Raw genomic sequence first — 23,298 nt, forward strand, 5'->3', positions numbered from 1 at the left:
CTGCCCGAGTCAGTCTCCAGTCTGCTCTGCTTTTCTATCACACTCGAGATCCCTCTGACACACTCAAACACGGCGTAAACATAGACTTGTGTGAACTGACAGTCAGCAGCTTGATTATTGAGCTTTAAAACCCATTATTAATTACAATTATCTAAACTTACAGTAGAGGCAATCCTTACTTTACTCAGCTAAAGACCTCAGATAAAGTTAAATCCTTTAGCACCAGTTTTTCAGCAGTACCTTTTACTTCATAATAATAAACAGTAGTAATCCCAGCATGAACAAATACAGATACAACACACACAATTACTTTGCTAAAACTAAACAAAACAACCTAACTGTTCGCGATTGATTTCCCAGTCTTTCTCTGATTATATATTTAATGTGTGTGCTTTCTTTTTTAATGTAAGCAGTCAGCAAATGAATCTGCCAGTCTTGCTTAGCAGTTGAACAGTAAATGACATCGCATACATGCAACAGCAATACCATCAACACCTGGCAACATCAACACAGACCGTCTCCTACCCCCACCTGCACTGCACCACCTGGAATAACAAGGCCTCCTCAGTTTATTTACGCAGGCCCTGCGGACTACATATTCTTAGGGTTTCGAGCAACACATTGCTCTTAATCTCACATACTCTAGTTCTCACCTGAGAGCTCCCAGTATGACCACGACTGAAGATTATCAGGATACTAACATACATATGGCATCATGATGACTTGATGAGTGTGAGACTTTGCTCAGTAAAGTCTATAGTCCATATTTAAATCCTCCATCAAAAAGGAGTCACTGCTGTCACAGCATATTTATGCTTTTGTGAACGAGCCAAGTTCTCTAAAAAACAAAATACTGGCAATAAGCCTTCAGACTGAAACTCTGAAGACAAAAACGTCAAAGAGCATCAAAGAGGAACGCCAGAAGAACAACTCTGGTCAAAGGGATACTAATACAAGCTCCTCTAATAGCTGATTATATGCTAAATGAAAAGAGTTCTTCAAAGCCTGACATCACAACACTTAGAAAAGTCAAATGAGATAGAAGTGCAAAGAGATCAGACAATACTCTACCTTAGGGAAAAAAAAAAGTGTCCACATCCGCCCGAGCACCTAGGAAGAATTAAAGCAGCCACTAGAGGGGTGATGGCCCGACAGCAGTCAGCACTAATACTTTACTGAAGGTCACCGTGAACTGCAGAGGATATTAGCATCACTAGAATCACAATGCCTACTTCTTCATATGGGATTGCATAAACCTGCTCTGTTGCAGCTCAGATACGTTTCGCTGCTGGGATAACGCGATCTGATCTTCGTAGGCTAGCTTTGACCGTGAGGAGTGCAGCGTTGCAGTAACTCTGCTCGGCTTTTTCCATTCTTCTTTAATTCTATCTGTCTTCTCTCTCCCTCACTCTCTCCCTCTGTTCTTTGGTAAACTGTGGCTCATGGCAGCTGCACACTGTGTAAACACACACACACGCGCACGCACACACACAGACACACACACACACTAGTAGTAGCTGAGAGTTGCATATTTGGCAGCAGGGACCTATAATTGATATTATGATATAAAAGCCAGCCAGACTGAAAGTAAACCAAATCGTATAACCTTATATGGCTCCACTTTCTCCTATTAATAGCCAGTGACCACGTCGAACATGGTCAATATTGACTTGGTAACCAAGACACTGGCTGAGGCCCACCGAGGGCTCCTTCGCTCTCAGCCATCCCAATTTGAATAAATGCACTTAATTTTGCCCACTTAGCAGCCACACTGCACATGCACTTTTCCACACTATGTTCTCACCCTGTTAAAACATACAACCGCAAACATATGGAAGCATGTGTCAAAGTAACGAGCGGATTTCTGCGACGTGAAGGCCTCCAACTTGCTCTGAGCCAAAAGGAGGAGATGGTAAAAAAAAAAAAAAAGCATAAGTCAAGGGGGGGGGGGGGGGGGGGGGGGGGGTGTGTGCTGGAAAAGGTGGTAAAGGGAGCCTAACAGAAGCAGAATTACAGGAGAAGCAGGAGAGCTGACACGTGAAAAGTGGAGGTGGAATGTGAGGTGTGAGTCATGCTGGTTTTAAGCAAAACTCATAAAACCACAGGAGTTAAATATGCGCCCTCATTTTCCTGTTTCTGTGTAAGAGAGTAAAAAAAGGTTAAGGTAGAGAGAGAATGTGCACGCTGAAGGAAACAATGATGGCATCTTGTTCCGCTGCTGCTGCATGCTCCACATGTTTCACACAGTAAGAATGTGACTTAAAATGTATAAGGTACACAAACTAAGTGCAATATGTTTTGTCAGGAGGGATTCAGTCAGTTGTGGAAGCTTAGCTGTCATGAAGAGTTCATGAAATGACTAAGGAGGGCCTGTCTAGACTAAATAACTGATAGCAGCGCTTGCAGACTCCTTTCATAGCTCTCTTAAAGACTAATTTCCTGTAGACTATATGCAAAGGACAAAAATAAAGGCGAAACAATGTTGACAAATTAACCTGAACTCTATCTGCAGCATGTTCTATTGTTAAGTGACACCTGGAGAACCAATGTCACGATTACGAGAAACAATGAGGATATTACTTCAATGAATATGTATACCAAGCATCGTCTTTATAGATTTTAGAGGTTCAGACTGCACTCTAATAAAAGTTTCATATCAGTCTTCCTAATCTCATAATCCATTTCTTTCATTTCCCATAAGGGGCAATGCTGAAACATCGCTTCCAAAAAACTGCAGGTCTGTTCATGCCAAAAGATTATGAACTGTTGAGTAATGACGGGTGGGTAAAGCATTGTCCTTACTAGCCTCTACCTAACCCCACTGTGTAGCACAATGAAAGAAAATATTCATAGTATATGTGGTAATAGAAGAGTCAGATTAAACTAAAGCTCCTGATCTGCTACACAACGCCGAGCAAGAGGTCTTAAAAAGTGCTGTAAAGCATGAACATACTGTAGCTTAAATAAATAATTTCAACTTGTTTGTGTGGCTGTTTTTCTGCATGTGATGGCTTATAAATTCAGTCTCTTTCTTTGACTGTACCTGAAGATGATGACAGCTGACATGGTGACCAGATTATAGGCACACCCCTCTACCTGAGACTGTGCAACTGTAATGTCTTGATAAATGATAAATGGTGAATATATTCGAGCCTTCCCATTAATAAGAGACACACTAGTCTGGGGCTCGGACTCGGGGAATTTTAAAATTACCAGCAGTGATGTCTGGTACTGCCTTATCTGATCGCAACACGCCCGGGATTTCGCAGAAAATGCGATCTATCCTTGCAAAACCATCTCCAGGCAAAATCTAGTAATGAAGCCGTGATGTATCATCTAACAAGGAAAGGCATGACTGAAGTTGCTTACTTGTCTCTGTCAACATCACAACTCTGTTACCATGGCAGCCATAAAGTCATCAGCCCAAACAGAATGCAAAGTGCACCCTGCTTCATACCTGAACAGGTTTGTGTTACATCCTGAGCAGTAAAGGACCCTTTTGTGTGCACTCAGTTAGGCTGTGAAGACTATTAATATTGTCAGTTGGATATCCTCTCACTGGTAAAAAAATAAAATAAAATAAAATAAAAATAGGTATCTGAAAATATGTAAACAGTATACTTTGTAACATATCAAGAGAAGTTGTAATACTTGCTAATACTAGCATTATCCTTAGTGCTGATTAGTTGCAGAAGCTGTCTGTGCATATATATAAACTCAGGGAAGGAGGACCATGGAGGCTCCCTCACTTTCATCAGCACCAGTATAATCATTCCGTTGCTTGTATGGGTTTACAGCTGGATCGTTTCATCCTCTTTGAGCCATGGATTTAGGGACTCTGACAGGTGGTCAAAATGACCTGCTCAAGATCAAACTGAGCATCAGAATAAGGAGGAAAGTTGATATGTAGGATCTTTTACTGACTTGTTGATGCCAGAGGTCAGAGGAGAATTGCCAGACACTTTGAGCTGAAAGGAAGGCAAACCTAACTCAAATAGGCACTCGTTACAACAAAAGCACAATATGTTGATGGGCTACAGCAGCAGAAGACCAGACTGGGACTTATGTTAGCAATTCACACAGGCTCACCAAAATCGGACAATAGAAGATTGAAAAATGTCACCTGGTCTGATGAATCTTGACTTCTGCCAACATTTGGATGGCAGGATCAGAATCTGCCGTAAACAACATGAAATCATGGATCCCTCCTTGTATCTATAGAGGCAACTCACTGTCAACTATATATATTCAACTTTGTGCAATGTACTGGAAGTTATTTGCACATATTAGAGCCATTTCATTATATTTTATTACTTTGTAACAGATTGTAATATGTCATTACTGTCTCTGGGATTTATAAAGTATTGTGATTCAGGCTGACTGTGATGTAATGATGTAATAGTGTGGGGAAGTTTTCTTGGCACACTTTGAGCCCCCTTGGTACCAATTGAGAAATTGTTGCCCATGTTGATCAAGATCAAGACAGTTTTGAAGCCAAACCAGCAGTACAGCATACCTAATGAAATGCCAGTGAGTGTGTGCTGGAATACAAATGTTACCTATAAAACAAGTCTACGAGACCTACAAACTTGTTTAAACAAGCCAGAAAAGAAATACCTAAGCTTGAATGAACAAAGAATCTTTCTTGGCACCCACAGACATTTTCACAAGTCAGACTGTCTGTGGTTAATATTTCATTTTGGTCTGATGTTAAGTCATCAAGAAAAACAGAAAACTACAAGACCACAGTATGTTTCAGACTTTCAAAAGTGCATCTACAGCGTTTCCTCGTTTGTCCCACTGCTAGTGACACTGCCGTGATTACAACAGACTGAGAGTGACACCTGCTGTCAAGCAAGTGTAAAAATACTGACGGCCCCAGTGGTGGTCCTCAGCCTCCTAGAAGGTGCAGCTATGGTAATCAAAGGTGCGTCTTGAGTTATAGCATTCAATAGATTCTCAGAAAACTTGACCTCTGATCTTGAGGTCACTGAGTTTTAAACGTTTCTAAAAATTTTAATAGATACACCTGTGGTATCAATTTGCAGAAAGTAGAACAGAAAAACATCCACTGGATTTCACAACACATTTTCACCTATAAATGACATAAAAGTACTTTTACCTTTTCAATGTATTCAGATTACCTATTGTTATTTTTTATAAATCCAGATGGCAATTGGCAATTTAAATGTACATAAAGGTTCTCTTTCTAATACGATAATGTAACAACTAAGTAAAATAAATGTGCCACTGCAGTCATTCTTCAGCTTTCTTCACCAATATCATTTAAACCAAAGCTTACTAAAAAGGACGTGGATGGTACACATGAAGTTGGGTAAAAAATACTGACGGATCTGAAATACAAATATTTGTGCTTCTTTGGATTCTGACCCTATATACATGCGTCCTGCCAGCTCACGTGCTGTAGGTGCCACCCTTTTTGTACAGCTGAGTCTACTCTAATAAGTACTACTCTAGTAAGAGTATTTAAGGCTAGAAAAAGGGGATCTGTAGAGCCGCAGAGCATTTTTGTTTCGCAGCTAGTGAGCTGTGTGTGGTGGCTGCTTACTCCTGCTCTGTGGGCAAGTGTGTGTGTTTTGGTGATTTAACCTTTTTGACTTTTCTGATTATTGACCAATTCCTGGGTTTGTTTGTTTGTTTTAACCTTTTTTTAAAGGTGACAGCAACTTGTCTGTTTCTTTCAGTTTAATTAGGAACAAAAATATTAATAAAACCTTTTAATTTAAGAATTCTGACTCCACATCTCCTTTTGTTTTGTTTTTAACCCGACACCTTTTGTGACTTTTTAACAAATGGAATATAACATGTTATCAGCATAACACCACGCCATCTTCAGACTTATTTACATCTGTCAGAAGTGGTGCCAGTGGTAAACCTGCATGCTGTTGGGCTCTGAGCACAGGTCCTGCTAAAGGACATTGAGCCCTCATGATACCATAACGGAGTCCAATCCTTTCATTCTGATTCAGATGGTCTGTTTAGGATTAGCCTGCTCAAGGTCATTGTAAGGTTCTGCTCCTCCTGTTCCTCCATGCATAAAGGAGCAGATACCGGTCCTGCTGCTGACGGTCCTGTAACAACCTCCCTCCTGGTATCTGCTCTAGATTTGAGACTGTGCTCAGAGACAAACCTTCTCAGAATGACACATATGGATGTGCCATGTCGCTAGAGCCGGACTACCTGTAACCTGAATGGTCTGTGGCCACCGCCACAGACCGCTTTGTTTTTGTTATCTCGATCTCTGAAGTTTAACTGACTATGTCATTGTCTTCATGACTGTTTCACTCGTTTCTTTAGGGTTTAATTGAGACGTGTCTATAAAGTAATGATGGTTTAAGGTTCCTGCAGCATAGTTCATTCAAGCATTCAAACAAAAAAAATCTATTTGCAGAAAATCCACACTCAAAGTGCCTCACACACAGTCACACACAGTCTCTCAGATCACACGCCACTGACCTCAGCTGTGTTTTAAGTTCATTAAAGCGTGGCCTCTTGCTGGGATCGTACGACCAACACTTTGTCATCAAGCTGTAGAGAGTAGGAGGACACTGAGGGGGCATAGCCAGTCGCTCGCCATTCTCTATCCTGCCTATGACATCGTTGTTCTTCACACCCTGGAAAGGCTTGATGCCATACATCAGAATCTCCCACATGCAGACACCTAAAGAAAGACAAATAACGTGAGTGAGAATGAGACAGCTACAGCCTACAGGGGTCGTAAAGCAAAGACACAAAGCAAGGGTAAAACAGAAGCAGACTGGAGCGGGACAAAACTGAAGCAGCACAGACTTAAAACATACCAAACATCCAGACATCACTGGCTGTAGTAAATCTTCTGAAGTTGATGGATTCTGGAGCCATCCATTTAATAGGCAATTTACCTTTAGATGCTGAAAAACAGAAATGAAGAAAACTGTGTCAGGTCTGCTGTGAATAATAATGGAGCTTCTCTCTGCCGGATCACAAAGAAAGTAAGACAAAGGTGGCGATGCTTTTTTACATACCTTTATAATAAGAGCTATCCTCCATGTATCGCGACAGCCCGAAGTCTCCCAGCTTCACACAGTCAACCGTTGATACCAGCACGTTCCGCGCTGCGATGTCTCTGGAGACGTCAAAAAGGAATTAGAGGAAGAGAAAAACTCACTGATATAATTTTTTCTATTCAAATTCAGTGGTCGCATTCATATCTAACATGCGTTTTCTTTTTTGACAGAACAACAGTGTTTCAGTCCAGTAGGTGACAACGCCACCTACTGGAATTATATTTATTTAGTAATTATGAATATTTTGCTATATTATTTCTGTATGGCTCTTTCCTACCTGTGTACAAATCGTTTGCTCTCTAGATACGCCAACGCTGTGCTGAGCTGGTAAGAGTACAAGATGAGAGTAGCCAGATCCAGACTGTATTTCCTCACCTGAAGAAACGACCGAAGCTGTGTAGAAAAACACAGGGAGATACTATATAAATAAAGCTGAAACGAAACACAATGAGAAAACAAACCAGAAAGCATATACATGAGTTAATGTATAACACCCATAATATTTAACCCTGGGGAATGTGAGGAAATAACTGACAGAAAAGTGTTTATCATCTGATCTGTTCTTAAACAAACACACAACAGGGTTACAGGTCACGTCTCAAAAACTCTGATCTAATTTATAGTTTCCAGTTTTTAAAGAAATATAGAAAACAGCAGGGCTCACATACCACATGCACAGGGATGTAACTGTGCTTTACACAGATGCAACTTATACATATTCTTATTAGTGTCATACCTCTCCAAATGTACAGAGCTCCATGATGATCCAGACTGGATTCTCAGTGATGACTCCCATCAGCTTCACTATGTGAGGATGATCAAACTGACGCATGGTCACTGTAAGAAACACAAGAGGGAGGAGTCAAACAATTCCCCAAAAAGAAACCTTTTTTAAAAACTATTTAGAGGGTACTATGATTTTACTGCTATGAGGTCAGCATCTTACGTGCTTCTTGGAGAAATTTTTCCCTGACACTGTCTGATGTTGAGTTTTTGCACGTCTTCACTGCCACAGACAGAGCTGGGTTCTCCTGCAGGAAACGCATCCAAACAAGCAAAATCAGCATCATTTCAACACCAACACGCAGCATATTCACTGTCTGCTCCACAGAAGTCACAATCAAACTCTAAACAGTTTGCAGTTTTCACTAAAGGGCCTTTAAAATAAATACTGTTACCTATTAAATTTGTTCTACAAGACCATCCCTTTATGCTTCTCTGGTACAAATGCTTTGACTGTGCTGTGTGTCGTTACTGTGATATGACTGAATCAGTTTAGCCTCTCTTGAAAGTGAGTGTGCAGAGAGAGCGCGAGAGAGCAAAGACAACAAACGTACCGGGCTGATGTAAATTCCTTGGTGGACGTCTCCGAACTGACCCTCGCCTATGCAGCGTCCCAACTCGATACGATCCCGCTGAATCTCATAGTCCCGCGCTGGATGCACAAAATAAACACGAACACACACACAGATGAAAATGAACAGAGTAAGCCTTCAGATCAAAACATACACAGATTAATGTCCACACACTGGGCTTGCATTAACCAAGCTTGTCAGAGCACTTTATAGTATTTTTACAGCCTGTCTAAACAATCTGTAGGTTAAACAGCTTAAATACGCATGTTTGAGGTTAGTTTCAGACCGCACCATGGAAATAAATTGAATTCTGTCAGATGCAATATTTCAAAAATCTGACCTACTCTGACAAGCTTGAATTTATAAACAAGCTCACCATCAACAGCATGCAACAAGAGCATCAGCAAACCACAGCCAGACATGCCATGTAACACAGACAAACAGGAGCCAATTACAATGAGCATGAATTTCTATGTTGATTCAAATGTAATATGGATAAAGTCAGGTGGTATATGGTGAAAACTCTCAAAAGGCTCACAGGCCAACAGAAAACCTGTTGCTTTTGCTCGGGACGCAGATCACTGGAACTGTAGCAGCTCAATATTCTTTGTGTTTTCTGTCCAAAGTGGTTGGTAAAAATGAGTTTTTTTAATCTTTTGTTTTAGGTTGGTCTGTGAGATGCAGGCTGTTGAAAGCTGACGTTTGCTCATGACACTGCTGACCTGACTTTGTCCATGTAATAAGCTTATGAATAAAGCACACGTGAAGCCATAAAGGTCACTTTACTGTATTCTCTGCACTTTTATGACAATCATGGCTGTTCAAGCACATGGGCGACTTTTAGAGACAAAAGTTTCTGGGCAGTAAAACGTAGCAGCGATGACCTCAATGTGGAAACAGGCTGCATGAAAAAGGGAACCCTAATTATTGCTTTTGCTCTGTTCTCTGCCTCTAAATGTCACCCGTGTGGCTGACGCTTTCAAAAGTCCAGTGTTAAATAATGCAGTAAGACTATCCTGTTTGTTAGTAGTCTGGGTTTAAAATGTTCCAGCGTATAAATGTATGCATCTATTTAAAGCCGTCCCTCTCACTGCACTTACTCCTCCAGGCAAAAATTGCAATAAGGAGGATGCTCTGAATCAACTTGCCTGGTTACAAAAATATTTCTGAACGCCTGCCATGTTTCTGTTACTCTGAGCAGTGAATAGTGTTTTAACAGCGGTTGACTGTTTATATTATTATTGATTTTTCTGCAGAGTAACCTAAGCTCATTCTCAATTTGTTCCACCTTTTAAACACAGACAAAAACAAGATCCAAGTCCATTTGGGTTGTCTCACTTCTGAAGCTACCACCAGTTTAGCAGAAAGTCACAGCACATCACACATGAGCAGAGGGGTGTTTGGTGGTGGGGGGAGGAGGAGGGGGGTCAAATCAACAGGGTAGAGGTACAGACAGAAACTTTTTTTTTTCAGTCACAAGCAAACGTAAAAGGGTCACAACAACCACCAAGTCAAAGTGCCATCACAGTACAACCAGAGTTATGGTACTTTTTCAATCATTACCTTGGTCTAGTCCATAGTATTCTGGGAAAATGGGTTAGTGATAAGAGACAGAAATAGCTAGCTGTGAGTACAGAGAGCCACATGTTGTTACTGGAGTCTCTACTAATTAGGTCAGTGTTACTTCAACAGCTGCAGCGAGTGTGAGTGTAACAGTGATGCTGATGGATTAGAGCTACTGTAAGTCAGAAACAGTGTTATCACATTAAATAACTAATAGGTAAGACAAATAGATAAAAACCTTCCACTGTATAACTGCTGCAGTGATTCATATGTTTTGGTGGTCGACAGGTTATTTAACTCTATTTAACCTTAACTGAGTAGCTTTTAATGTCTTAAGAAACCATATCAGAAAAAAACATCCCGGGGTCTTTAAAAAGCTGTTACTCAGTTTCAGGGTCAAGCTCCTTGCCTGCTTCAAGCAGATTATTAAAACTACTAAAACTGGGTTAAGAACTGTTCAACGGATTAAAACCTGGAAGGACAGCTGTGAAACATCACCAGAGGAATGTGGTCAGGAGAAAAAAAAATCTTGAATATGATGTTTAAAAGTGAAAGTAAGAGCATTTCCACACGCACAATGTGAAGAGAACTCAAGGGACCAGTGGTAGTGACTTGCCAGTGAAGCTAATTTGAAAAAAGGCTTCAGTTTGGTGGAGAGCACAAAGACTGGACTCTGGAGTAATGAAAAAAGGTCATGTGATCTAATAAGTCCAGGTTTACCCTGTTCCAGAGTGACGGGTGCATCAAGGTAAAAAGAGAGGCAGATGAAGTGATCCATCAATCACGTCATTGTTTTGCTTACTATAACAGTCCGTGGGCGCACTGTTATGATCTTGGGCTGCTTCAGTTGGTCAGGTGTAGGCTCTGCAACATTATGTGCCCAAACAATGAGGTTAGCTGGATCTACTGAACGACCTGACAATGTCAGGATTCACTGGGATCAAAGCGGGAAAGAGCAAGCCTAAACCCTGATAACAGTCTTTGGGATGTGCTGGAGAAGGCCAGTCCAACTCTTCCATCGTCAGTACAAGATCTTGGTGGATAATCAAAGGAACACTGGCTAGAAATAAATGCTGTGATATAGCATACAGGCCCGACAAGCCCACAGCACATGTCATCACTAGCTATATTAGAAAGGTGCAAGTTACAAAGCAAGCAACTTGCTAGCCAAATAGTGAACTGCTTGGAAACCTGCCGTTAACACAACCAAAATACTTATTAGCACACTCAAACTACCCAAGTACCAACATAAACAGCTGAACTTGACCTTTTTGGAGAAAAAAAACAAAAAAAGCTGAATGAGCCACTTGCAGTTCTGATGCAAACGAATGTTTCAATGCTTTTTGAGATTAGTAAAAAGCATTGCTGCTGTAGTTATTACTTTGGTACTGTGTTTACATGTGTAAGTCCAGAAGACTGAACTACAAAACTATAATTTATGAATGATCAAAAAGCAAAGCCATGTTGGGATTCAGCTGCATTCTGCTTACATGGAACGAGTGCTTACGATATTCAGGCAACATTTTATGGCAGCTTGAACAGGCAATTTGTCAAAACAGCTTAAAAAGAAAATACACTCCATCTTCCCATCCCACATTAAGCTGATACTGCCCGTCTACTCTGCCTTCTTATGCTGCCTATTCACCACAGCCACACAGCATCGAATTCAGCTTAACATGAGTCTTAAGCCTGGTTCACAGGCATCGCTCAGCAGCAACAGCAGCACAGCAGAACCTCTTCATATATATTTCTTATTTATTCAGCAATGTTTTAATTAATGCAAAGAACTGTTCAGCCTCCATGTATGACACACAAGGTCAGACAAATGCCTACGCTGATGTCTCATACTAAAAATATTACCAGCCTTTCACACTGAGTGCTATCACGGGAGGAATCAGTCATTTGTAAATGTTCACTAAAAATGCAGACAATGCGCGCATAATACGTCAAAAGAATCTGAGGAAGCTGCGGCTCTTGCCAAATCTTGTGGAAACTCGTGAAAATAAATATAGACTGCGAGTGTAAAAATACACACAGAATATGGTCGAAGTGGCTTCCCCCTTTTAAATAATAATAATAATGTGACCACGGAAAATGTGATCATTCACACAGGAGTCTGACCAGATCAAAAACCTCTTGGAACATATCTAACTGCACTCAAATTCATGCTTTAAAATTATGTCAAACAAAGGAATCTTTACATCAGGTCTGCAAGGTGACTTGATTTAATTTCAAGTGCTGGGTAAACTATTTAAGAATAAAATAGTGTGCAAACGTCTTGAGCTACCCATTTTTCTTTATATTGTGCTTCCAATGATCCAGACTTTCTTGTCTGGGTGATTTATTTATTTTTTATTTACTTTATTTTATTAAATTGTGGGCATTAGTTCTCCAGGCTTTTTGAAGGCCTGACCTATGAATGATTCAAGCATAAAAAGGCGCCCAACTAAAGGGATGAGCCAGTGTTGTGTTTACACAAAAACACAACTTGATCTATTACAAAAACACAAAATTTGTTCCCATTTTATTAGTTGAATCGATGAACGATAGTTGAACGATAACACAGTTTGAGAGGTATATAAAAAAGAGAGCTGTTAGCCAGAAACTTTGCATATATTGGTATGGTGTGCAGTGTGACTTCAAAAAATTTGAGGAAACTGGACAAGTTGATGACAAAAGAAGTGGCCTAAGCATATGCAGCTAATGAGCAGTTTTTTAAGAAAGCAAGCAAAGAACCTCAGAGATCCATGAGACCCTTGAGTTGAAGCCTCATGAGAAATGGTGTCAGTGGAAGGATGGCTGTAAAGATTCTTAAGGGAAACAGAAATAAGGGTGAGGTACGCCAAATTACTCAGAAAACTGACTGAAAATCTGTGACAACAGGTCTGATGGAGCGATGAATCTAAATGTGAATTGCTGTTGATTTTTTTGAGATAGTGTAGTAGTGAAGAGTAGACAGGAAAGCAGACAGAGAAGACGAGGAAGAATCCTGTATTCAGCCTTGCAGAATATATGGTCATCCTGAACTACATTAGCACCCAGTATTGCTAGAGTCTTTTTCACCATACAGCACCATCTGAAAACTTGTATTTCCATGTATGCATGTTTCAATAAATCACCGCTCCCATTTTCCAGTTTCAAATCACAGTATATACAAATGAAGGGGTGGCTCAAGACTTTTGCACAGTACCGTATACCAAGACAAATTAAATAAAATACAAAGATTTTCACAAGTGAACGTGTGCTACAGTAAAGAGGTTCCTGACTCCAATCTCATCCAAATTTAACTCCAAAATTCATCTAAAATGCCACCACACTCAGACAACATGCCTGTTCATGGCTTTTAATCTTCATCTATAATGAAATCAACAAAAAGAAACGGTGAAGTAGACAGAGTGTAAACAAAGTCCCTCTATAAAATGCCTCTGATACAAGTCTGACACGGTCCACTGATAGCGCAGACACAAACAGCTATCACTGCCTCGCCACTTGTCACTTTAGCTGCCCACAACATTTATGGGTATGTGTATCAGCGTATGTCTACTTACTCGAAGGCATGGTGTAGGTGTCCTCCTCGTCTATGATCTCAGCATAGTCGTCGGTTTCTGCAGAGCAAAGAAAAATCAGGATGAGAAAAAGAGCCGAGAACAAATCAACAAGTTCTGAGCTGATGACAAGCTTGCATCTAAAAATCACTACAAAGTTCTCGGTATCAATGATTTAACTGTATAACATGTCACCATGTCTAAGACCTTCCAACATCACTAAATAACTGAGTCCGGTGAGCACACCTTCACCGAGACAAAGACTGCAATTTGCAACATTAAGAGATGCACCATGATCAGAAAGAGCTACCTTGCCAAAAGCCCGTCACCATACCCGACTCCAAACACATGCACAACAACTGAAACGTTCGTGTACTACAGTGTGGCCTCACACAAGGAGTGACACGGAACAATTGAGAGGGAGAGAGAGAAGAGGAAAGGGGAGGGATGGAAATATTCTTTCTTTCCAGAGAAACAAGCTGGAGAAAAACAGGTTTAGTCATGGAGAGAACTAATACAGAGTCGAGCAGGGACAGAGAGAGTTAGAGAGATATTCTCCACACATACGGCAGCCTTAATGAAGATACAGAGCAGGAATTCCACTGTTACTAATGAAGGAGGTTTAAAGAAAATGCAGTTTACCATCGCCACTAATGTGACCTGCAGAAGCCACAAGCAGCATGAAACACAAACACCGGGGGAGAAACATGGAGAGAAGCATTAGTTTTACCGTTAATGGCTCTAAAAGGTCTTTTTTAAAATGTCATTTTAAGTACACGTGAATGAATCTGAAGTCAGTCGACAGCCTGAGCAGAGACAGAGTGACAGTGACTAAAGCTCTCCACCAAGACATCTGGCCAGACAAGGACTCTTCACTGCGCACACAGATGAGGCTTTATGTGGTAACAGCACTCGCACACATATCTGTGAACCCTTTATCTAACTCTTAGCCGTCACTGTCATTCATGACATTTAGAGCAGAGGACAGAGAAGCACAGTGACAGAGGAGAAATGGACTGGCTAGCAAGAGGAAACACGATGGGGGGGGGGGGTTATACCTGAGACGCAAACTGCTCGAGTTCGTACTCCGTCCATCCGCTTTTCCATCCGCTTCTCATGGTTTGAAACTCTGGACCAGAGAGAAGAGAATTATTTTGGGGATTTGGCTCACATTGTCTTAAGACAGAATGAGCTGCTATTTGCAGCTACGAAGACAGCGGCGCAACGAGGGAAACGAAGAATCCTCCCACATCCTGTCATGTGTGCTTCTTCAAGTGTCAAACATTAAAAACCAAAAAGTTTCTAAAGTTTACAGAGAATATTATATTTACCTTATAAGCAATTCAAGAATCCATGGATTTGAGACATGTTTATGCTCACTTTAGTTTCAGAGTCATAACAAAATGCGTGAAACCCATAATAACCACCCAATCAATCAAAGAAAAGATAACAGGCTCCACTGGTAAAAGAAGGAAGAAGATAGCTTGTTTTCACTTAACACAGCCCTGAACGAGCATAAAACAAATTAGTAGACTTACTTTGGTATAGATGGCAGAGCTCTGTCTCCCTCTGCAGAGACAAAATCCACAATTTAATTGGTCACAGAGCAGACTGACTTCATGCTAGAGCTACGATTTCACAATTTCTTTGTAGCCATAGCTATTTTTAGGAAACACTAGCCAGACACCATCTGGTTAATCAAAGCGACAAGCATAAAGCCTCACTAGTCACAATCAAGACTCCACCTCAGTCTGAGAGATGACTTGACAGCGATTTCAATGCGGTACTATTTACAGTGTTTTCTTTTTTTTTAAGCTACTGTTAGGATAGAAACAATAGAAACATGACCACAATCATCATCTTTGCACAATCTTACCGCTACAAAGCTACAAAAAACAAACAAACAAAACCCAAACAAACAACAACAACAAAAAAGTGAAACATTAGACTATAATATAAAATCTGCACAGCTGAACGTCATACCTTTGTGGACCCTGACGATGAAGGAGTGAGTAACTGAGGAGACGAGCCGACAGTAACCGTCAATCAAGTCGGCCATGTTTTCTGCCGTAGTCAGCAATGCTGTAGTGACAGTGAGGGGCTATACACACACACCCACAGAAGGATTAGTGTAAGAACGGGACAGAGAGCTACTTCACAGTGACACAACGAGGGCTTTATTAGGAAGAAGGCCTCCTATTAGTGCGTGCACACACACACATATAGTCCCATATAGACACATATCCCTGCTCCAATACTGTGGCAGTGACACGTTTTCTGTAAGCCTGCTGCAAACACACAGTCAATATGAAACTCAGGCTCCTCTCCTTTTTCCTGCAGCTCACCTAGTTTTTCATGCGTTTTAATATAACTTGAACTATTATGTTTAAGTAATTCTATACACAGTCTATTTTATAAAGTAAACAGTGACATTAGCATTCATCAGCTGGATGGAAATAATCTCTGTGACAAGTGTGATTTCATCAGCAGCCAACACAAGCAGGAAAACAACATCCACTTATTGGCACAGAGACTTTGCATTATATGCATTTTCAGTGAGAATGTACATGAGCCACATGTTTGAGAGGAAACGCATACAAATAAGTGTAACTCAAATTTAAACAGCAATAGGTTGTATTTCACATTGTAACACACACAGAGAGCCAGGTGAAGAGTATACAGGGTGTGTGTTTTTACCTCAGGAGCTCCGGCCACGTTCAGCTGCAGCATGCCTTTCCTGTCCTTCTCGTCCAAAGCAGAGTACTGGATGGACTGCACCTGGTTAAAGTTAGCTAAGTGTGTGGGCTGCAGAGACAAAGGCAGAGTCACAGTCATTAAATACATCTGGAAATAGTCAAAAAGAATCTTTAGATATTTAAAGCCTAAGAATTATAAGAAACTATTCTGCATTATATCCTGTAACGTTTCAAGCAAAAATGAAAATGGATGTCAGTCAGCTTGTAGCACTGGATTGTATTGTCTACCTCAAGTTTCTAACATTGCTTACTACGAAGCACAGCATCAGTGAAACACGTGGCATGTGAACTAAGTGAAAGCGTCAGAAATATGACTGCTGCACTAAGCAAAGAGGAGCTTTCTCAGCGTCAAACCATGTCTAGACAGAAGGTCTCTAAGGAGGCTGTGCACCGCACTCTAAAACACTTTACAGAAACTTTATCAGCTGTATCCAAAGTACAGGCAAAGTGACCACAACATCAGAAGATCAATACATCAAGTTTGGTTCACTGACAGATAGAAAAGCAACTTCATAACAGACATTGCCTTTAAAATATTTTTAAAAAATGCAAGACTCCAGTCAGAGGAGTAGTGCAGAAAGAAGATTATCTGGATCTCTTCTCATCTGCACGAGTTGAGGTCTATAAACCGTTTCTCAGGAGGGGAAACACAACAAACGCTTGGTTTGGCATTGGAAAAACTCCTACAGTATTTACTCAATAATCAAACGTTTGACATGACTGCAGTACCTCACTTTAGCTGCACAGCGTAGGCCTACTTACATGAAGGCATGGTGTAGTAAGGATGTGCTGAAGAGAGTTATTATAGTTGTGAATTTTCTAATTGGTTACTATTTTTATTAAGCTTTGACTTTCTGTCTGTAGTTTAGTTTCAGTTGATTGTTTGTTTAGTTTAGTTTTAGTTTCACTGTTTTAACAGTCTTTTTTTAAATATTACTGTATGTATAGAACACACCAGAGGTAGGATTTAGGAATATCAGTATAGGTATTAAAATAAAAAGACATAACTTTTTGAAAAAGGTTGACTCGCATTCTTGTAAATATCCAAAGTCTCAATAAACGTGTCCATTAAAGGCTCAAGACAAGTTGTAATAACAAATTAACAAGGACTAAAACTAAGTCTTTTGTTTCTATATTTTTATTTTATTTCAGTTTTCCCACTAACAAAAACATATTAGGTTGTTTTTGAAAAGTTTATTGTTGTTTTTATCTTTGTTAACTAGAATGCTAGTTTTAGTTTTAGTTTAGTTTTAGCTAAATATAAAAACATTGGTGCTAAAGCAAACAAAAATATAGAGAAGAACACCACAGAGTGTCAAAATTCAACTTTGAGGGTGTTTTACTGACTACCCTGTGAACAGGGCGAAGCGGCACTCCATTCCTCAGAGATATGCTAAACCTTCTGGTTTCAAAACAAACAGACATTTTCAGCGTGTGACCTCAACCCCATTAATAATTTAAGGGGTTCTGAGAGAGACAAGAACTTCTTAAAATAATAGAATTGGACGACCTTGAGTCCACATTAGCCAGAAAGCATCAAGTCATTAAAGCAAAAGAAGTGTAAATAAACTTTTTGCTTAAAATGTGAAGTTGATCATTTATGATTTATTTTAAAAAAAACAAACAAACATTAAAGTTAAATCTTCACTTGTGGTCTCAGATTGGTGCTTTTTAAAAATACATTTTCATTAGTTATATATTCTTCAATGACTGCCTATATTTTTACTTACTGCCAATAACAGTTAGTAATGTTATCACAGCTAGAGGTAGAGCAAGTCATCTACCAACTGGAAGGTTGGTGGATCAATTCCCCGGCTACCATAATCATGTCCTTGAGCAAGATACTTAACCCAATGCTGAAAACTGTTCTGTTTTCCTAATCCAACTGTGATCTGCATGCTGTTTCCCAGCTTTTTCCAATCTAACTGTCTTTTCCGACCTATTCTAACTTGGACAAGTGAGGAGATGAGAAAAGAATGAAAGAAAGGAGGCAAACCAGTAGAGGGCAGTATGGTGAACTGTTACTGTGACCTTACACCTAAGGCATACAGCAGTACACAGATGTGCTGGAAGCCTTCTAAAGAGGCAGGAAAAATACAGAAGTAATGCTAACTTTCTGTGGTGAGTTGTCTGTGTGTACACTCACCGTTGAGCCCTTATCTGTGAGGTAGCTGATTCCTTCCTCTGGTCCGATAGCTAACTCTACTGATATTACCCAGCTAGACTAGAGGGGGAGGAGAGACACAGTGCAGAAATGTAAATTTTGACACGTAGCTCATATTTCATCACATCATGTACTTACACAAATTTTATAAAAGCTCTAATATACTCCTTTGTTTTTGATGTCTAATGGCATTTATAACAGAGTTAGGTTTGAAGTTAAAGTAACTGCTGCAGAAAATAAAGTAATAAGAAGAAATACTGACTCTACAAGACCTGAAATAAGTAAGTGTGAAAGCGAACACTACCCCGTGCATGATAAAGAAGCTCTAGCCTCCCACCTCATGACTTTGGCTATATTTCAGTGTATGGCTAATACATTAAAACATGTCATTATTGATCTTTACATGTAACATTATCTCAATGTACCGAGAGTCCTACCCCTAAAGCGCATTTGAAGCACTCCTTGTCGAAGCGGTAGATGGGAGAAAGTATCTCAAAGAACTTGTGGATGCTCTGTTCATCATTGAGGTTAGCAAACTGCTTAAAGGTCTGCTGGATCTGCTTACGAAGAGCCTTCGGCTGATAGAGAGAGAGAAAAGGGGAAGGACAAAACACTTAAAAGAGTAAGGGCTTTCTGGGAAACAGCTGAGAACAAGCCAAGAAAAGCACAGCACACAACTGACAGGCCCCACTGTGAGTGACAACAGGAAGTTTAACTTAATTCCAGACAATCTGACTGATCAGACATTTAGCCAAATGTCCTTTCAGTCATCGGGTTTGTTTCCCTGCCAGTCACCCAAACAGCCTGTCAGCTCTAACTCAGCCGATACACAAAGCAGGAATCAGATGCAATTTGTGCTTTGACACCATTGTTACCAGGAAGTGGGTAGACAGTTAGTCACTAAGTGGGTTTAGATTATTATATTAGTTTAATCTCACCTTAAGGGAGTCAAGGAGGCTTTTGGGGAAAAACCTTCTCAAACCAACATCTTTCCTGAAATGAAAGAATAGTGCCACAACATTTTTCTTTGGACTAATTTACCTCAAAATAAAAACATTTTGGAAGCATACACTCAAGACAGCATGACATGACATAACACAATCTTACTCTAGTAGCTCGTAGTTTGATTTCTTATCCAGTGCGTTGCCTGGCATCTCTCTGAAGAACCGCCTATATAATTCACAGAAAAGATTAACATATGAACAGGATCAACAACTAGCCTCAAGTATTCAGGACAACTTCTACATATGGGATTTAGACAGATTTAGCAAACACACATGACACACTCAAGTTCATTGTGGTTTGAAGTGTATCAAATACCAAAACACCTGTAATGTGTGTGTGTCTGATGAGCGCGTTCTCACCTTATTTCCAAACAGCCCAGTTTCAGTGCAACATCTTGATCCACCTGGTCAGCTATGTGTTGCATGTAATCACTCTTTACCTGGAGAGACACATGGTGTGGCAGCAGATTTTTAATAAATATAATGAGCTAAGGACTGGAAATGTCTAATAACAGCATACATATTAGATACGACGGGCATCTTTTTACATGATTTAAAGACATGTCTGCCTCATTTGGACATAGCAGAAATGAGGCAATCATACAGAAGACAATAAATGACAGAAGTCACTTAAGAAAACCAGACTAGTTTTCTCTCATTCAGTATCCTGTTGTGTGGCCTCACCTGGTGATAGAGGTAGTTGAGAGAAGGTTTGTCTTCAGAAAAATGGCTGAGATAACCTTTAGGAAAGTACCGTATCCGCAACTCATACCTGAGAAAGACAGCAACAATGTTACCAAATACCAAATACACACACACATGCACAAACTCATAATCAAAAATGTGCAGTATCCAAGCTCAATAGTTGCCTGAGGACTAAAAACAGAAGGAATAAGCTCTCTCTCTCACTCACACACACACACACACACACACACACACACACACACACACACACACACACACACTTAAAAAAAAAAGTGTGTCTGGACAAACTACAGGATCATTAAAGCGATATTACTTGATTAAAAAGACGCACTGATTTCAAAGCATACAGTTTAAAATTTTAAAAATGAGGAACTTAACATGTCACATGACATCTACTGTGACAGATTGAGGCTAGCAATTTAACAGCGGTTTGTCTCTAATTGACTAATATCTGTTGACTTGGAAACTGCTGTGGTTTTACTAACTGATAAACACCAACGTTTTATAATGTACCTTACGGTGAAGTTAATTACAACTGTTATATTCATCAATGGGCTTTCAAAGAATCTGAAGATTTTTTTCAGGGATAATGCAGAAATATCTAAAAAAAAAATGCATATTTTGCATTATGTTTCATGCCATCAAAATGAACTTGAGTATTGCCTGATGATAGAGCGTTTTGAATTAGAAATTCTGCTTTCTGTGAAGATGGAGAGGTTAAAGTATATGTCAGTGACAAAGCAGCACTGATGCATCTGGTAGCTTGCTTGCTTTTCTCAGTCTCCGTCACTTCAACAGGATGGCTGTTTGCCAACATGTGCTTAAAACTGAGTCTCATATTTGAAATATGTAGCCTTCTGTACTCACTACATTATGTCTCGTGGACTCGTATGACCATAAAGAATAATGAGCTTCCTGCAGTTACACTTGCCAATAGCTATGTCACAGAAGCACCCAGATGAGCCATCATTGTTTATAGTGATATATTATCTAATGAGTGACATATTGCAGTGACTACAGGGGAGAGAAGTGGGTCAGGAGAGTAATGAGCTCCAAACTGCTCTGATGTTACAGGACTGTGGTTAGGTAGCAAAGAAAATCAAGGCTGAGGACTGAATGAATAAAACATGTTTGTTCTATAACAAAAAGGGAATATGACAGAGGAGATAAAATGGTGTGTTTAATAGAAAAAAGGGGAACGATGTGAAGGATGAGAGTGAACAGTGACTGAATGTAAGAGAGAGAATGAGATAAATCGCACAGGGAGTGAGAAAGGAGTGAGATAGTCGGTTCATCCCCTGGGCCACTGCTGCTGTTCTAACAATAGCTCGGCAGCAGAAACTCCTGTGGGCTTGCAGCTCTGCCGCCCTCCAAGGCAGAACTGCAACAACTGGCGGAGCTCCTCTGCTGTATGTCAGCAGTGTGAACAACTCGTTCTTGTTGAATTCATTTAAATTTAATGAGTGGGTGTAACACATCACAGCAGGACAAAGGACTGAGTCTTAAGGAGAGTTAGTAACAATATCTACATCATCCACCCAGCACCAGCATAGTTTGAATCCAGGCTATAATTGGACAGAGATGCCCTCAAATAAGCAGCGACACAGACCAAAATGTTAGGCAGGTGCATCAAATAAATGAGAAGAATAAGACTTTATTCATTTTAATATAATACTAGGAAACCACGAGTGCCAAAAACATATCCTCACTGCATGCAACAAATTCACCTTTAACAGCCCAATTTAAGTTTTTCCTTTTTTTACTGCTTGTATAAGTAGTTTAAATAGTGATTTAAGGTGCAGTGCCTAGTTTATTGAAACCATTAAGTGATTTAATGGAGCCCATGTGTTTGCAGCAGTCAGTTGCAGCTGTTTATTGCAATAACTCCCGTCAGAGACGAGGTGGTGTCATTTTACTTTGGTTTCTGACATTATCACAACATTAAAGAAGGAAGGTAGCTACTTATTAAACCTATGCATATTTATAGACAAGCTTAAACAACAGAGATACTTTCAACCACAAGTGAGTACTGGTGCTACTTTAGGTATCCATTGATCAATATATCCTCATGCAAGACTGACATTACTGGTCAATCACAGGTATATTGGAGTCACTGTACAGGCTGTACAATATGGATAGATAAATACTAAACGTTATGCAGAAAAAAAACATGCTTGGGTTAACTTAGAAATGTGTCATCACACTGCTCTGAGCAGAGCTGCTGAATAGAAACTGGAGCGGATTCAAGCAGTTACGTTGTTAACAAACTCTGAATATCTTAGCACGGTGTGCAGTTTGCCCTTAAAAAATTTTGAGGAAACGGGAAAAGTGAATGCCAAAAGAAGCAAATGAACAATATCTAAAAGCATTTCCTTAAGAAACGAAAGACTTGACACATCTCAACTGAAAATCAGCGGCAATTATCATATGAAGTGATGAATCCAAATTTGTTGTCAGTGTGTACAGATGAGATGAGGAGAGAGGTATGACAGTGACTGTTTACAGCCAACCAGTGAAACATGTTTAAAGCTCTGTCATGGTTTGAACCTCCATTTCAACCAGTGGTGTTCATGGAAAGATGACTGAAGAAAAGCACTGTTAGATATTGATCCACCATGGAGCACCATCCTCAGTGGGTGGGCAGGTGACCATATGCTGTGTGGCTGCAAAGCAGTAGGGCTGGGTTTGAGTCCGACCTGCTGCACTTTGTCTTGCCCTCTCTCTCCCTCCCTGCTTTCCTGTCTATCTACACTGTCTCTATTGAATAAAGGCCAAAAATAAATAAAATTAATAAAATGGCTCTTGCTTATGTATATTTAAATTTTACTCTATAGTATTTGTTAAAAAAAAAAAAGTTAGAATAGTCCGAATGAGCAGTGGGAGCTAAGCACAAAACACAGAATCTCATAGTTTTACCTCCACTCTTCTTGCGGGTGCTGTTTTTCATATTTCTCCCTCACATGAGACACACCTAAATCAGGGTGTAACCAATGGAGAGCGTCCGAGCGCAAGTGGGTCAGGCGGAGACCTAAAGAGGCAACACAGCGCAGTTTGTGGATCTCTGCTATCTTCTGGATTACACCCTGTGGAAACAAATGGTTTGATGAAGAAAAAGAAAAGCGAAAATCAGGGAAATAAC

At 40.1% G+C, this 23,298-nt stretch overlaps 1 protein-coding gene across 11 annotated transcripts in view; it reads right to left on the reverse strand.

The window, feature by feature from the left end:
- The window catches only part of ptk2ab (protein tyrosine kinase 2ab), a 68,219-nt gene that overhangs the window by 21,501 nt on the left and 23,420 nt on the right, over nucleotides 1-23,298 (reverse strand). For 7 of the 11 annotated variants that reach the window (XM_076889768.1, XM_076889766.1, XM_076889762.1 and 4 more), the window contains 21 exons: nucleotides 23,076-23,242; nucleotides 20,139-20,226; nucleotides 19,815-19,894; nucleotides 19,558-19,620; nucleotides 19,389-19,443; nucleotides 18,888-19,028; nucleotides 18,433-18,510; nucleotides 16,228-16,335; nucleotides 15,514-15,631; nucleotides 15,069-15,099; nucleotides 14,589-14,659; nucleotides 14,173-14,190; nucleotides 13,534-13,590; nucleotides 9,986-10,006; nucleotides 8,405-8,502; nucleotides 8,014-8,098; nucleotides 7,804-7,904; nucleotides 7,345-7,460; nucleotides 7,026-7,126; nucleotides 6,822-6,911; nucleotides 6,478-6,682 (listed from right to left, as the gene is read on the reverse strand). In XM_076889768.1, the coding sequence (XP_076745883.1) occupies nucleotides 6,478-6,682; nucleotides 6,822-6,911; nucleotides 7,026-7,126; nucleotides 7,345-7,460; nucleotides 7,804-7,904; nucleotides 8,014-8,098; nucleotides 8,405-8,502; nucleotides 9,986-10,006; nucleotides 13,534-13,590; nucleotides 14,173-14,190; nucleotides 14,589-14,659; nucleotides 15,069-15,099; nucleotides 15,514-15,631; nucleotides 16,228-16,335; nucleotides 18,433-18,510; nucleotides 18,888-19,028; nucleotides 19,389-19,443; nucleotides 19,558-19,620; nucleotides 19,815-19,894; nucleotides 20,139-20,226; nucleotides 23,076-23,242 (1,892 nt within the window). Of the gene's footprint in view, nucleotides 1-1,071; nucleotides 1,404-6,477; nucleotides 6,683-6,821; nucleotides 6,912-7,025; nucleotides 7,127-7,344; nucleotides 7,461-7,803; nucleotides 7,905-8,013; nucleotides 8,099-8,404; nucleotides 8,503-9,985; nucleotides 10,007-13,533; nucleotides 13,591-14,172; nucleotides 14,191-14,588; nucleotides 14,660-15,068; nucleotides 15,100-15,513; nucleotides 15,632-16,227; nucleotides 16,336-18,432; nucleotides 18,511-18,887; nucleotides 19,029-19,388; nucleotides 19,444-19,557; nucleotides 19,621-19,814; nucleotides 19,895-20,138; nucleotides 20,227-23,075; nucleotides 23,243-23,298 lie in introns of those variants that run through there. The other 4 variants (XM_076889763.1, XM_076889764.1, XM_076889765.1 and 1 more) reach the window with 4 other exon arrangements.

Source organism: Maylandia zebra, linkage group LG11 (assembly GCF_041146795.1).
Source record: "Maylandia zebra isolate NMK-2024a linkage group LG11, Mzebra_GT3a, whole genome shotgun sequence".
Classification (NCBI taxonomy): domain Eukaryota; kingdom Metazoa; phylum Chordata; class Actinopteri; order Cichliformes; family Cichlidae; genus Maylandia; species Maylandia zebra.